Source organism: Sinohyriopsis cumingii, chromosome 7 (genome assembly GCF_028554795.1).
Source record: "Sinohyriopsis cumingii isolate HCF-2022 chromosome 7, ASM2855479v2, whole genome shotgun sequence".
NCBI lineage: Eukaryota > Metazoa > Mollusca > Bivalvia > Unionida > Unionidae > Sinohyriopsis > Sinohyriopsis cumingii.
In genome coordinates, this window is record NC_142967.1 from 50649781 (window position 1) to 50665707 (window position 15927).

At 34.0% G+C, this 15927-nt stretch overlaps 1 protein-coding gene across 1 annotated transcript in view; it reads left to right on the forward strand.

Moving 5' to 3' along the window:
• Positions 1-15927, forward strand: part of LOC149795209 (uncharacterized) — a 72080-nt gene continuing 56153 nt past the window's right edge. Inside the window, exons 1-3 of the mRNA XM_089964950.1 lie at positions 1-595; positions 8103-8213; positions 12390-13943. Of these exons, the coding sequence (XP_089821076.1) occupies positions 139-595; positions 8103-8213; positions 12390-13943 (2122 nt within the window). The 5' untranslated portion in view covers positions 1-138. The remainder of the gene's footprint in view (positions 596-8102; positions 8214-12389; positions 13944-15927) is intronic.

Genomic DNA, 15927 nt, shown 5'->3' on the forward strand with positions numbered 1-15927 from the left:
GGGCGGTTCGATTCGTATCAATCGTGTTATAAAGGCATGTAGACGTACTAGGCTAGAGAAGCTCAATTAACGTGGACAATGCGCTGACAAAATGCACTTTTTACACTCATAGAATACAGCTTTCTTTCATTTTAACAAATGGATGACAGTGATGACGAGATCTGGGAATATAAAAGCTTGACAAAGAAGCACAAGACAGACGAGAAAGCATCATCACCAATTACACGTCAAAATGAAAAGTTCAGAAGTGCTACAAAATCAAAGTTTACCAAAAGAGAAAGGTCAAGTCGAGGATTTACGCAACATAGTACTGAAATTGAGTCTTCTCAAAATATTAACAAAGAATGTCGACCAACTACATACATAAGGACATCGACTATTTCAAATGAACTGACAGTAAATTACCAGGATGTGCTTTTCCCCATCAGTGTAGACTCCGACAGTCATAACGCTAATGACACAGATAAGTTCGGTCTGCCCGAAGGTTCAGAAAATTTCTGTCCCATGTGCCAAGTTCCATTGTCACTACTTCGAACACTTTCTTCGAGTTCCCATGTTATTAGATGTCTTGAAGAGTCCTCTCTCCCCACAAATGGTATTTTATATATACCTTCATGCGTTTAGCTGGAACTAACATACGGGGAATATAAGAATCCCCATCACTGTATTTTATTACATACCTGTTTAATCTTGAATGTTTGAACTGGCTTTTATAAATACAGTAGTCCAAAAACATAAAACGTATCACATATTTTCGTTTTGATGCTATGTCTTACTGGCAAAATAATGGCCTTGTGGTATTTAGAGAGATGAAACAAAAATTTATATATGCAGTTAAACGTTGTTTCTTTCATAATTATTTTTAGTACATATTTGCAAATGTGCTTACTTGCAAGTTTTTTTTTCTTCAGCAGAGAAAAATGTGCATGATGATACAGTGTGCACTTTTTTGTGGTAGAGGACCTCAAGGGAGATTAGTTGTAGTTAACTAATTGAGATACCCTCACTAAATAAAGACATCATTGTATTAATATTATTACCATAATGTGAGCAGAAATAGTTGCAGTGCATTTTTCAATATAAATATTGCATCCCACATATGGAAGTGGGAAAGCAGTTTAGCAAATATCATACTACATGTATTGAGATAAGTTGTAGTATTACAGATATACAAACATACCCTATGGAACCTCACTTTATTGAACTAATATTAGAAACATCAATTTAGGACAGTCATTGACAAAAATAAGAATGTGTGCACATACAGTAAGTTAGATCTAAAATACCTGTGGAAAATGTCTTCTGTCATAGATTTTCCAGATAATATAGCTCCCTGTATTTGAGGGAACTTGAACCCAAGATACTGTATTACTGCAGTGGGTGATCAGAGGGGAGGAATCATCAGGGTGTCTGTGATATGTTGGCAGCCTCTAACAGCTCTTAGATTGAGAGTGAAAAATCTCCTTGGTGTGAGAACTGGTGGTCAAATTAATAGCAGTTATTCAAGTGCTATATAGATATTATTGGCAATCATTATAAGACTCTCAGTACTAAACTTCTGAGAGCAAGCTTGGGTAAACAATTATAATCCAACCTGTGTTGACAAGTTACCTTAGGGAAGGATAAAACTATCTGTAGGTCCCTGACATTTAACATTTCATTGCTTAGCAGAATAAAAATGTAGCTGACAAAGGACTACATAATTTTTTACTATAATACTTACGTACTTCTAATGATTGACTACTTTTCAATAAGGGGGCCCTGAGTGATCTAAAACGCTGTCCGTTATGGATCACTGCCATCTCACCTCTGTTTGTGTGGGTTCAAGTCTTGGATTTGGCCAATGTGGGTATGTGAGAAAGCTTGCCAGTAGCTTCTTGTGGGTCGGTGGTTCTTTCTGGGATTTTCCCGGTTTCTTCCTCCACCATTAATACTGGCCGCCATGTATAGCCTATCGTGTGCTGAAAAATGGTGTTAAACCCTACAACAACAACTGTTCAATAATATTGGGAAGTTGTACTAGATGCCAACCAGACAGAATTCACAAGGTTCAAAAATGAGCAGCTTGGCTGATTCTTGATGTCTGCCATGATGCATCATCATCAGACATGTTCACAGAATTAAAATGGCTAAGGACAGACGAAGGAATAAATTTTCTGATTTTTAAATGTATTAAAGGATACATTCCAGAGTACATGGCTAAGTTATTCTACAAAACATCTTCTCCCTATAATCTGAGTTCAAATGTTAAAGATTTAGAATTACCAAAACCTTGCACTGAATAATTCATTGGATGTCTACAGTATTCTGGGACTAAAATATGGAACTCTCTTCCAGCTCACATTCAGTCTACTGATTCTGTTAAATCCTTTAAAAAAATGTACATGCAGTATTTCAAACCTACATGACATTGAACTAGAAAAATATAAATTTGAGTTCTGGGATTTACTGCAGTGTTGCTGTTCAAATTTATCACTTGCTTGTTTTGCATCTTTTATTTTAGCTTAAATGTAAAACAAAATATCTTGTATATATACTTACACTCTTCTTCTGACAATCATATACTCATTATTCCCACTATGAAAACAAAGTCATATGGACAGCGTTCTTTTGCATACCAGGGCCCAGCAACGTGGAATGAATTGCCCACTGAACTTAGACACAAAGCCATAGTGATCCCATTCAAGAGTGCTCTCAAAACTCACTTATTTCGACTGCAAGAACAAACGTAGAGACCTAATAATGTTTCCTATCTTAAATATTCTCAGCATGATTTTTTATGTTTTCTAATTTCATGGTGTTTGTTTTTTGTAATAATATCATTATATGTGTTTCTTTTATGTTATAGGGGTTGTCTAATGTTGTAAAGCGCTTAGAGCTTCTAAAGATTAGGCGCTATACAAAGTCCTCATTATTATTATTATTATTATTATTATTATATAAATGTAGTGTATGAACATTTATCTACTTTTGTACCTAATGTTCTTTTTTGAAAAAGTATGTGCCACATTTTTGCAAAATAGCCTAAAGGTATATCAGGGCAGAGGTGATCATTAACTGATTGTATTCATGAAGCTCTTGATACTAAAGTAAACATCATATACCTGACACATTTTTGCAGAATAGCCCAAAGGTATATCTGGGCAGAAATGATCATTAACCTGTGACTGCAGTTTATGTGTATATGACCTTGTTGATAGTCATTTTCAGAACATAGCTACTAAAGAGATGAAACAAACATTTTTTTTATGCAGTTAAATCCTACTTGTATAATGTATGTTAGTATGTATTTGTAGATGTGTTTTCTTGTAAATAGCTACTTTCCTTAGAAATATATATGTGTGTCTTTTTTGTAGAGGGCCACAATACTAGATTAGTTTTATTTGAGCTACCCTCTTTACATATAGACATTATTATCATTATTATTATTATTATTATTATTATTATTATCACAAATGTGTTGGCCTGGTGTCAGGATAATGTGACTGGGTGGTGCATAATGCTACATGTCTGCGGCATGATTCCCCAGTGCTAGACATCACTATAAACTGCCACATTGCAGACATTGTAGTAATATGACTGAAAAATTGTGAACCTATGTTAAAAATCCAAATCACACACTTAATGTGTCCTATTCATCCATATGACTACTTAATGCAGGTTTATTTATTGCCAGTGTAAGACGTAGGGATATTAAGCACTATGTCAGTTTACTACACATGCATACTTGATACAGACGACTGTTGAAGCAGATTTATCTATTCATTTTACAGTACAGTCATCCTCTCTAGTAATTGATTTCTTTCATCTAAGCATTTCAGTTTTAGAAAATTTGCCTTAAAAACATATTTTCTTAGTAACATTCTTCATGGGGTCCTACATTTAAAGTTTTCTTTTTTAATGCATTTTTACACTTGAGATTGGTCTGGGTAAAAAATACAATTACAACTAATAGTCTGTTTCAAAACTACATTATCCTCACACTTCTTTGTTATCACCATCCCACTCAAACCTCTAGCACTCACTACATGTTCTCTCACTATAATAATAATAATGAAGACTTTGTATAGCGCCTAATCTTTAGAAGCTCTAAGTGCTTTACAACATTAAACAACACCTATAACATAAAAAAATATATAACGATATTATTATAAAAAAAACCCACCATGAAATTAAAAAGATATAAAAACATGCTGAAAATATTTAAGGTAGGGAACATTATTAGGTTTTTAAGTTTGTTCGTGCAGTCGAAATAAGTGAGTTTTAAGAGCACTCTTGAATGGGATCACTTTGGCTTTGTGTATAAGTTCAGTGTGCAATTCATTCCACGTTGCTGGGCTCTAGTATGCAAAAGAACGTTGTCCATATGACTTCGTTTTCGTAGTGGGAATAATGAGTATACGGTTGTCAGAAGAGGAGTGTATACAAATATAAAATACCTCAATATAGCTCTGTACCTCATTTCAGACATGGTCATGGATTACGTATTGGAGATGACCATTATTTTAATATTGAGCCAGCTTCGGTATAAAGTAACTACTTTAGTATAAGGTGACCACCTTAGTATAAAGTAACCACCTCAGTGTAAGGTGACTTCCTGAACATCATTATAGTGAGGGAGTAGCTACTATGTAAGCACTGCATTCACACACATATACACAGTTCTTATTTTGAATGAATCTGAATTTCAAAACCATTGTGCACATCTATGAACCAAGCCAAACCATATACCAATTTTTAAAGTCACTATCTTAAACAGCATAGCAGGAGTTGCACACATGTGCACATCCAGATAATGTAATCACCAGCTTTTTTCAAGTGGTTAAAAATGTTTTGTCCAAATTAAGGCCATAATGTGGCTAAGGCTAAATTTGGCTTTTATTTAATCTGGTCTGTGATGTGAAGTGTATAGATATTTCTAGTCATATTTAAGCATTATACATTGTACCAGTTTAATTTATCAATGATTTTGATTTTCATCCAATGACAGTTATGCTAAGATCACAATACAGAAACAGAATGCTTAGCCTCAAAATATATAATAATTATACACCTGTGCCTGATACTGTATTATCCAGACTCCTAGATCGACATGGAGATTGTGTTTAGAATTGGTTGTGTACATAACTATAAATATATACAGTACAAGGGATACTTCATTGTTCATAAGAAGCCATTTATTCAGGGGGCATTTCATTGTTGACTTTTTACACTTTTCATTATTTATATTACATCAAAAGTAATGAGTTTCTGTTGACCTTTAATAAACATTAAATGGAAATAATGGTAATAACCATAATAGTAATAATGAAGATCTGATAATGGTCACTTAGGGGTCATGTTCTGGTAACCTATGTTATTACCGTAACTGCTAATTTTATCAACCAATCCTATGAAGTCTTAATATCTTCACGTTTAGAGATAGAGCACTGTGGATGAAGAGCATGAACATGTACTGTACAATTTGATTCACTTTCAGAATTTTGAAAGCTGCATTTCCATTGGCTGATTAAAAATTAACAAGAACATGACCCTTAAGCAGTCTTTGTCAGATCTCACATCGGACAGCGGAGATCTGATTTTAATCAGATTGCTGATCTTCCATGATTTGTAACTTAGCATTTCTGTGGTGAGCAGAATACAAATAAAATTGAGAGAATTCAAGAACAAGCATTCCATTTGATTTATGATGGCTTGTAGTTCCTGTGACTATTTATTTGAAAACTCTAAATTACCATCGCTTAAAACTGACGTTTAATTTCATTCACTCATCAATAATATGACCTTCCTTGTAACGTTTTCATAGTGTGCTATCATTGTATGCATTTTATGTTTTTATATGTATGTTTGTAAATAAGTTACTGTTTGTTGTTAGAGCTTGTAAGAGCTCATGTTACTAGTATATATTTTCAGACTTTAAATAAAATTTACTTTACTTTAGCCTCGAGTCCATGTTTCTGATCTAATTTCAATCAGACTTAGAATATCCATTTTTATCATCAAGATCTCAGGTTAATTTAATAATGAGCAAGATACGTGTGTATTTAATAGATGATTTTGCGTCTGATTTCTGGTCTTGTTGCCATTTTTCTGTTTCACCTAGATGAGTTTGATAATGAGGGAGATTTCACACATGTTAATAGGTGTAATTTTGCATCTGATTGATGCGTGGGCTCGAGTCTCGGGCTCGGCCAATGTGGATATGTGAGAAAGCTTGCCGGTAGCTTCTCGTGGGTCGGTGGTTCTTTCCGGGGTTTTCCCTGGTTCTTCCTCCACCATTAATACTGGCCGCCATGTATAGCCTATCTTGTGCTGAAAAATGGCGTTAAACCCCATAACAACAACAGCATCTGATTGACTGTGATTGTTACTAAGCTGGAGACCATATTAAAAAAATCGTACAGTTATGAGCATGATCGACAGACATTGATGAATTGATCCTGCATCAGATTGGCTTAGATTGTGACCACTTCAGGCGTTTGCTTCATATCAAAAAAATTCTTCAGACTTCGTAAATAGAGTTATAGTATTATTATGAGTAAGATATGTGCATAATAATGGAATTCTGCTTTGAAACTGTTCTTATTTTGTATGCTGTGTAATCATTATTTAATTTTTTTTCTTTTTCTTTTTAACATGTCTTCTCTTGCTAAAGGAAAGCAAGGGAAATAATCCTTGACGTTGACTATAGCGAATGACATGTTTAGGGTTACACAGAGTTCTTTTCCTTGCCAAAAATTTGCAAACAAGATATAAACCCCCCAAAAATATGTGGTATACAAAATATGTGAATTTCAGTAGAAAAATTAAGAAATAGCAAAATAGCATATCTTAGGGATACAAATTAATGATTAAAGTATAAAATAGAAATAACAGTGGGAAAATGTACAGTTACAGCTTAGCATAAATGTGCAATGTTTGTAATTAAGGATCAGGATTCCTTTACAGAATTATAGATATTGATTGAAAGTAAATGTGTTATTTTTGTCTTTTTATTTGAATTTAGACTTTGTTCCATTAAAAGCATAATGTTCTAACAAGTTCTAAACTTATAAATTGATTCTAAAAAAATAAAACTTTACCACATTTAAAATTCTGAAATATTTGGAAGCAAGTTGGATAAGTTTGCTCATATAGCTTGACATTTGCTTATATTTCAGTGAAAAAGTGTCATAAACATTTGTCATTATGTGTTATCAAATGTATTATGCATTATTGTGTATCGTTTTTTATATTCTGTATCATTACTTACAAACTGTTTGAAATTTTTATTTCTGTTATAAGCTTTTTATGAACATGACCCAGTGTATTTTTCTTTAGGATTATTTCCATATTTAATTCCAGGGGTAAAGAAACAAATTTCTTAAATAAAACCCAAACCAAACAATTATGAATTTTAATTTCAATTTCGATTGAAAACCTTGTGACTCTTTAAACAACAAGGCTTTTTCTGTTTAAAGATCTTGAATAATGTTAATGTCAGAGTATAAGGCTGTACATATTAATTATGTCTTGATATTTGTAGAGAATCACTAATATATATATATATATATATATATATATATATATATATATATATATATATAAAATTTTGGAGATAGTTTGTATTTTTATAATTATGCATAATCCTGCTTGAGTGACATTGTCAACTTTCAAGTTACATAATCCAGTGAGCAATGTCAGGTCCACTTGGGCCTTTTGTTAATTTATGATTTTTCTTGCTAGGAGTAAACTGTACATGTGAACTTGTGATCCATTATTGTTAAAACTGACTGGTGTTCTAGTCTTCTGTAAGACAAATTAGGCACTAGCTTATTACAATTGTCTGTGAGTTTTTCTCATGTTTAGTTCACCATCAGTCCATACATACCATAATTATTTGTCTTTTCTCAGATGTTTAGAATGATAATTTTGTCATCTTCATGAAGTCTGTAAATTTGAGATACTTCAGAAGATAATATAAATGTATATAATCTTTCTTGTAATTATTCATACACTTGGAAAAAAAATCCAACCATTTTTAATTCAGAGTATACAAAAATTATAGGCAAAATAACTGTATTAGGTACTAAGTTGTGAAGAATATTTTTTTTATAATTCAGAGTGTACAGCAGGACTGTCCTGTGACAGCAGTGAAGAAATACATTATAAACAGTTCAAACATTCAGCACTTGCCATGGCTCGTTCTGGTCAGGATTTCACAGACATCAGTGGTAATTTAAATTAATGAATGTATATAATAATATTGAATTATGAATTTCCCACACTATCAGGAAAATGTAGGCAGGTTAGGAATAATAACAGGTTTGTTCCTTAATTCCGAAAAGTCCTGTATTTTTCGAAAAAAATGTGTAAAGGGAGGGGGAGACTTTTCAGTTATATATAGTAATATATCTGATGTTTTACATGATCAAATGTCTAAATCATGTTGGAACTTGGATGTTAAAGTAGTCTGTAAATGAAAACAGTTTTGATTTTAAAAATGTTTACTTATTGTGCCAGAACGTTTTGTTGATTCAGTTCATTAATGACTTTAGAAATATCTTGGAAAAAACTAATTTCATCAATGAAGAAACATGAAGAATTAAAAAGTTGGGGATCCCTGCAAGAATTTAGGCTAGGACCATAATGGTGCAAAGTGAGTGTATTTTTCACCTCAAACATGACACTGTGATTAATATTAGTAGGATTCCGTAGCATGACTTCCATAAAACATGCAACAACTGACTCATTCTTCACTAACAGGAGCCGCTTGGCCCGAGGTAACTTGAAAAAAATGAAAGTAATACTATCCTTCTAATGTATTCATTCTCATAAGCCAAACCTTCGAACATCATAGATCTGTAATAACTGGTGTAGTGTTCTTTTTGGATGACAAACAACAAATTATTCAACCATAGTCCTTTCCTATAAACTACAGATGGATATGTTTCAAACCCAGATTGCAGCCACTTGGGTTGGAGGTGTGAAAGGGATAAAATAAAAAAATGCAGTTATTTATAATGGCTTCTGTGTCTAGTTTACAATTTGCCCAACACATAATATTTACTGATAATAGCAGAACATATGTTTGCTTAATAGCTAATTGATGAAAGAGCATATTTCTTGAGATCTCTTTCTTACTGTCTGAGGTATACATATTTATCAAACAAAGGCACCCTGCCATAAGCAAGGACATTGCCAGGAAAATAGAGCAGGGGCCAGTTGAGTCATAATTGAGAATTCGGTTAAGTATACTTTGGAGGAAATTTCTTGAAACTATTACCAGCCATTTTGCTTATACCCTAACATATATATGGTTTTCAAGAAAAATCTGTACATTGTTTCAAAATAGCAGTTTACCATCAGAGTCAAGGATCTTGTCCAGCTCAGCGGAAAGGCCAGCAGTTCCCATCTATGAAATGGTCTTTAAATTGGAAATGTGACTAAAGTTGTATCAATAGAAGAATGGCAGGACCCAAATGACTTAATAAAACTGTATTATACATTTAATAGATGCTACAGATTTCCATAACACTTAACAATAAGCTATGTATTGCTTTGCTGGTGTAACTTTAATTGATTTACATTTGCCTTTGGAGCAATACAGAATATTTGATACCCTTCACACTATCCAGTGCTTCCTTTTGATGACTACATCAGTATGATGGATCAGTGTTTCCATTTACCCTCATTTGTGACTCAGAGACCCCCAGATTTTTTATTTCACCCCTCGTTTTGATATCAAAGTTTGTTTTTTTACTCAGTCAGACCCCCATTTTTGACACCAAGGGAATTTTGACCCCCAACCTTGCATCCCTAGGGTATACACTGTGGATAATTTGATTCTGTTGATTCTGCCTAGTATCATGTCAGTATGACACACACCCATGTCAGCATGACATATGACAGACCCATGCCGGTGACACCCTCTCATGACATACATCCATGTCAATATGACACACCCATGTCAGTGACACATGCCAATGTCAGTGTGACATGTATTCATGTTAATATGACACACCCATGTCAGCATGACATACAGCCACGTTAATATGACACACCCATGTCAGTGACACACAGATTAAAACTAGATGCAGATTAAAGCTGATCCTGTGTGAAATGTTGAAGTATTTTACTTGTTTGAAAATTTATCTTTTTGCATAGTTAAGGATCTACACAATCCAAAATCATGTAAAAATTTATAATACAATGTGCATTCTGTTGTGCTGAGTTTTGTTGAATATATATCCCCAAGCAAGGGTAATTATCCCCAAATATGGGTCATTACTTAGAAGAAAACCCATGAAGGTAAGTCGCATGTCACTAAAGGGTAATTGTCTGTGATACAATAGCTAAAAAATTTTAAATCAGCAATGATTTTCAGAGGTCTTATACTTTTTAGTGACTTTATTAGTTTCTTTCATAGGACTGTTATTGTGATCATTGAAAACTGTATAAGAAATTCTCTTATTTATTTATTTGGTGGAGAAGTCATAAACATGATTTTGTGTCCAGTCTCTCTTCGAGTTCATAGGACTATGAAACATATTGAAGTGACAGCATGTTTATGTAATGACTTCAGTAAGTGTTGAATAAGAAGTGGACTGCCTTAGGCAGACCAAGTTCTGTACTGTTCTTAAAATGACAAGCAAATGGTTTAGACCTGTATCTGTTGGCATTTAATGCAACAACAGATTGGGATATGTACTGTTAAGTACATACTGCAGACCTGCATCTGTCACCATCCTGTGCAGCAACAGATCATAGTCAATACTGTTCTATATTTGATGTTGAGCAAATAGTGCAGATCTGTATCTACCAGAGTCTATGCGACATCAGATCTGGGTCTGTCTAATCTATTAGTTCTACATACAAAGTCAAGCAAATAGCGCAGGTCAGAGATCTCCCAAGTCAACCATACCATACAAATGAATGCACAGAGGTCTATTAAACATAGGGTGGCATATAATGCAATGTTTATGGTAATGTTTTTCTAGGCTGATAAATCAGCTCTTCACCTGTGATGATATTAATTTTCAGGTAAGGTGCTGATATCACCTATTCATTAAGAGCTGCAATTATCTGCAACCAAATTTGGCTGCACACGCTGATGTATATTTTATTCACTTACTGTTATTTCTCGTGGCTGTGCAGCTACCATTGGCTAAAGGGTTCATTTCATGACATGTAGATTATATTTCCTGAGTAAATCATATGTTTGGTGACTGTAAATCTACCTGGAATAGCACAACCATCTGTCATGTGACCATTTTGAATTTTGTGCTTGATATGGCCGTTAGCAATTACCGGTATGTGTCTAAAGTGTACATGGGTTTCTTCCGGAATGATTTACATGCAGCAAAATTGCATATTTTAATGAACCGTTGAAATCAGACCCACAACATTGTCCATCAGTATCAACACAGATTTGTGGGGTTGGTTTATCGGACTAATGTTTTTCATAGTCCAGTATGAAGAAACTTCACCATCAGTATATCACAATATGCTTTTATTGCTACCCAGAACAGCATCATTGTGTGGGATCAATGTATATGTTAATGCAGATGTCTTCTAACACTGTATTGGTTAATTCGTCTCTTCTGACACTATTTGTTAATGCAAACATTGCTTGTTATAAAGATTTGAAACTTTGGAAAATTATCCTGTTGTAGACATGCATTAGGACTGTAGTTTTTGAAACCATCTCCTAAGACAGAGACGTAAATTTTACAGGTTCTCTAGAATTTTGACATTTGACAGCTAATTTATTAGATTCAATATTGAATTGATCATAATTGTAAATTTTATTTTATCATCTTATGGTATTTTATCAATAATTTATAAATTGCTGAGGTGCCACTTATGCTGAATTATTCGGGGTCTTCCTGAATTTTAGTTGAAGTATCTGAAAATTAAGATTTTCCAATTGTTTTGCCCATAATCTCAAATTTTAAAAATGACATAAACATTTTAAAATACCTTTTGATTCATGATTGCTGTGAAAAGAGCAAAAGTGATAAAGAAATTCCTTGAATAATACACAACATTTGTACTGTGAAAAGCTGTCATGTTTCCATTTTCTTCTTTATGCGGATATTTAGTATGTTACTAAAATGAACACTAAATATCAGCTTAAAAGATTTTTTTACAAATGATGGATTTTCATGGCATGCCTGTAGCATCATTTTTACGTTAAGTAAATAGCATAAGACAACGGAGATGTCAATTCCTTTGTCAAGCTTTTGTAGTTATTTGGTTTCAAACACTGATCCTGATTTTTTTCTCCAAATCCTGATTTTTGTTTCCTTTGGCATCCTGATTTTCATTCCATTCAAGGTGGCAAGTCTGGAAATAGCTACATTTGATTGACATGACAGACAATCATATTTTGCTGTTTTATCTTGTAGGAAATAAAAGCAGAGAAGTCAGGACTGAAATTCCAGACACTGATTCTGGGGATAAATGGACAAATGAAAGATTAACAATGAAAAGTGATAATAAGAAAACATGTACCTCAAATAGCGTCAACAGGTTGAATGTTCAACAATATCCTATGTTGGATGCTGATAGTCAGTCATCAGTTATTACCACGCAGTCGACAGATGAGACCAGACCATCACAGGAGCATACCAGGATGTCACAGTGGAGTGCCAGACAATCAAATACTGTAAAGAAAGAGACACTACCCATTTCTGATGTAGATATCCTTGAGCTAGATAAAATGAGAGATGTGTCAGACATGCTAAATGATGCCCTTGAAGACGAGGAGCAGTTGGACAGGGGAAATAACTCATGTGGTGGATTGTTTAATTTAAAGTGTGATGTAAATGATAATGTTCTAGTGAAATCAGATGATGTAGATGAAAATTTTCTATTTGATGATGATGATGACTTTGATGTCATGATTACACAAACAATTGCACCAAAATGTCAGTCTTCTGAAAATTTGTCATCATCACAGTCAACTCTGTGGAAAACTATTTTTCAATCTCAGGGGGAGACAAAAAGTGGAAGTCAAAGTTCATCACAAAGAAAATTAAATTCGTCTCAAAAAGATGGGAGTAAGAAAGAATTGATCTCTTCACAAAATTCACAAGGCAGAAAGACTCCACAGAAAGTGTCTTCACATGTTTTGAAGGCAAAAAAGACACCTCGAAAAAAAAGAGTACAGAATGCTAAAATTAAAAAACCTAAGTCTGAAACAGCTTTGATCTCTGTAGAGAAAGGATGGAGTAAGAATGGAAAGTCAGATTGCAGAAATAGTTCAGATAATAAACAAACTGTTCTAACCTCATTTTTCTCCTTAAAGACAAGCAGGACTGACATAAAGAAAATGAAAGAGGATTCCAGTGATGATATTCAGGTGTTCACAGATTCCAGCAGTGATTCTAGCCATAGAAGCTTACAGAAAGTACAAAGTACTGATTGCACCAACAACAGTAATACAAATATCAAGAAAAACTCATCAGAGATATCTAAAACTCAGTTTCTAAAATCAAGTTCAGACAGTTATGCTGATAGAAAACCTTTGGTTACCGGTGTTGAATCACTGGTTGAGAGCATTGATTATGATAAGTATGATGGAGGTGGCTTTGTTCTGGAGTTGATGGGGAAATGCGATGAGTCAAATCTTACCTCGTCTGTTTCGATAGACAACCCAACAAGAGCATTAAAATCACCCACATTATGTAAGCCAGATTTCAGTGTAACTGTGCCTTCTCTTAATTCTAGAACAAATTCTGTCTGTAGCGATCAGCCAGTGTTACGGAAAAATGCCTCAGAGATTTTAATGGCCAGTAGCAAAAAAGTCTCAACTGTAAAGAGAAGTGCTGATGATACAGGCAAAAGTTTGAGTGGAAAATGGAATAGAAACCAGACAAGTACTGTAAGCCCACCTGAGGAGTCAGAACAGAGCTACCAAAAATATCCACAGAAATGTCCTTTCTACAAAAAGATTCAAGGTAAGGCCTCTCCCCCGCCCCCAGTTTTTGCTGCTGGTCAACCATCCCTGTTTCTCATTGCTGACAGTAGCACTTTTTTTCATAGTAAAAAAAATCACATTTAAGACATATAATGTCTATAAAAAAATGACCTGCCTATCCTAATTTAAGAACCAGTGCAATAGGAAACACACTTTTTGTGGCCTAATGACCTTTATGTTTTTATACAATTTTATTTCTAAACTCCTATCTACTGCAGATGCCATCCAGAAATGTTTCTATTGTATTTAGTTGAACTCTTTACTATTACATACAGAAAATTTTTAATATTACATACACAGAGGATCTTTGATATTACATACACAGACATCTTTGATATTACATACACAGGATCTTTGATATTACATACACAGAGGATCTTTGAGATTACATACACATAGGATCTTTGAGATTACATACACAGAGGATTTTTGAGATTACATACACATAGGATCTTTGAGATTACATACACAGAGGATCTTGGAGATTACATACACAGAGGATCTTTGATATTACATACACAGAATTTTTAATATTACATGCACAGAGCATCTTTAATAGTATGTACACAGGATCTTTAGCATTACCCATATATACTCGCGTATAAGCCAAATAATTTAGGAAAAAATAAAGTTAGTACAAAAGCTATTTTATGGCACATTAATACAAGTAGGTTGTTTAGTGACAAGGCAGTTGTAATAAAGTGCCTTGCCCTGGAACACCATAGTAACCAACCCAGGTTGATTGAGTGGTACAACTTAAAACCATGCTGACTCTAGTGGTTACAAGAGTCTAGTACACAATCTACTGAACCACCATGGATAATGCCTCCATTGGTTGCCTCGTATTACATGTAGGAAGACGCATTGCGCCATTTCTGTATCCCCAGCTCACAGGGGTATGCCAAAATAAAAACCTGTCTGACAAAATTCTTTTTTCTTCTCAGTGCTGCTGAATATGAGAGAAATGACTTTTTGAAGTGCATTCAGGTGTATTGGACATTACACTTTAGCTTCCTGTGATATCTTGTAACCACGTGTTATGTTTAGAAGCATTATTAAACAGGTGAATATATAAAGTTATATATGTGATGAAGGTCCATATAGATTTATTGTATTTTAGACAAATGCAGTCCATGTAAGAATTAACAGCAAGTTGAAAGAATTTAAATTTAAATATTGAAATATGGATGCTATACTGTTAACTTTGGAGTTAAAAAATGACTTAATTCTAAGAATTATCTTTTTCCTCCTAAAAAGTGTTCTAAAAGAAATCAGTTCTTTATATTGCCAACAGCGGTAAGCATTTTTCAACATTTTACAAAGTTAGGTGAACAGTTTGCAGAGTTAGATGCTATGTTTGTGTTTGTGTGATTTAGATTTCTAACATAGCTTTAAAAAAATTTCAGTCATATCGCTACGATGTCTGCAGTATGACAGTTTGTAGTAAGGTGTAGCACTGGTGCATCATGTTGCAGACATATAGTGTCATGTCCCACCCAGTTACATTATCCTGATACCAGGCCGATAAATCCTAACACTAACCTCTTAATGCTGAATGCCAAGTGAGGCAACTGCTAGTACCATATTTATACATCTTTGTTATGACTTGGCATGGGTTTGAACCTGAGACCTCCCACATCTGAGGCAGACACTCCAATCACTTGGCCACTGAAGCAGTCAAGTTAAATACTATAATAATAATTATGACTTAGTATCCCAATTTGCTTTAAAACTTTTTGCACAGACACACTAATAACTTGCAATGAGACATTTTGGATGGCAGGGTAAGCATATCGTTGGTTTGCCTTCCAGGTTCCATGCCTATAATATAAAAAATGTTTTGCAGTTTTGTTTTTTAATGTGTGTAATGTCATTGGTCAATTTTCAAGCAAGACTTAGTCACTGTAGCTTTCCAGAAAACACTTTAAATCTCTGTAGCCTTATATTTTTAGCTAATATTCCTA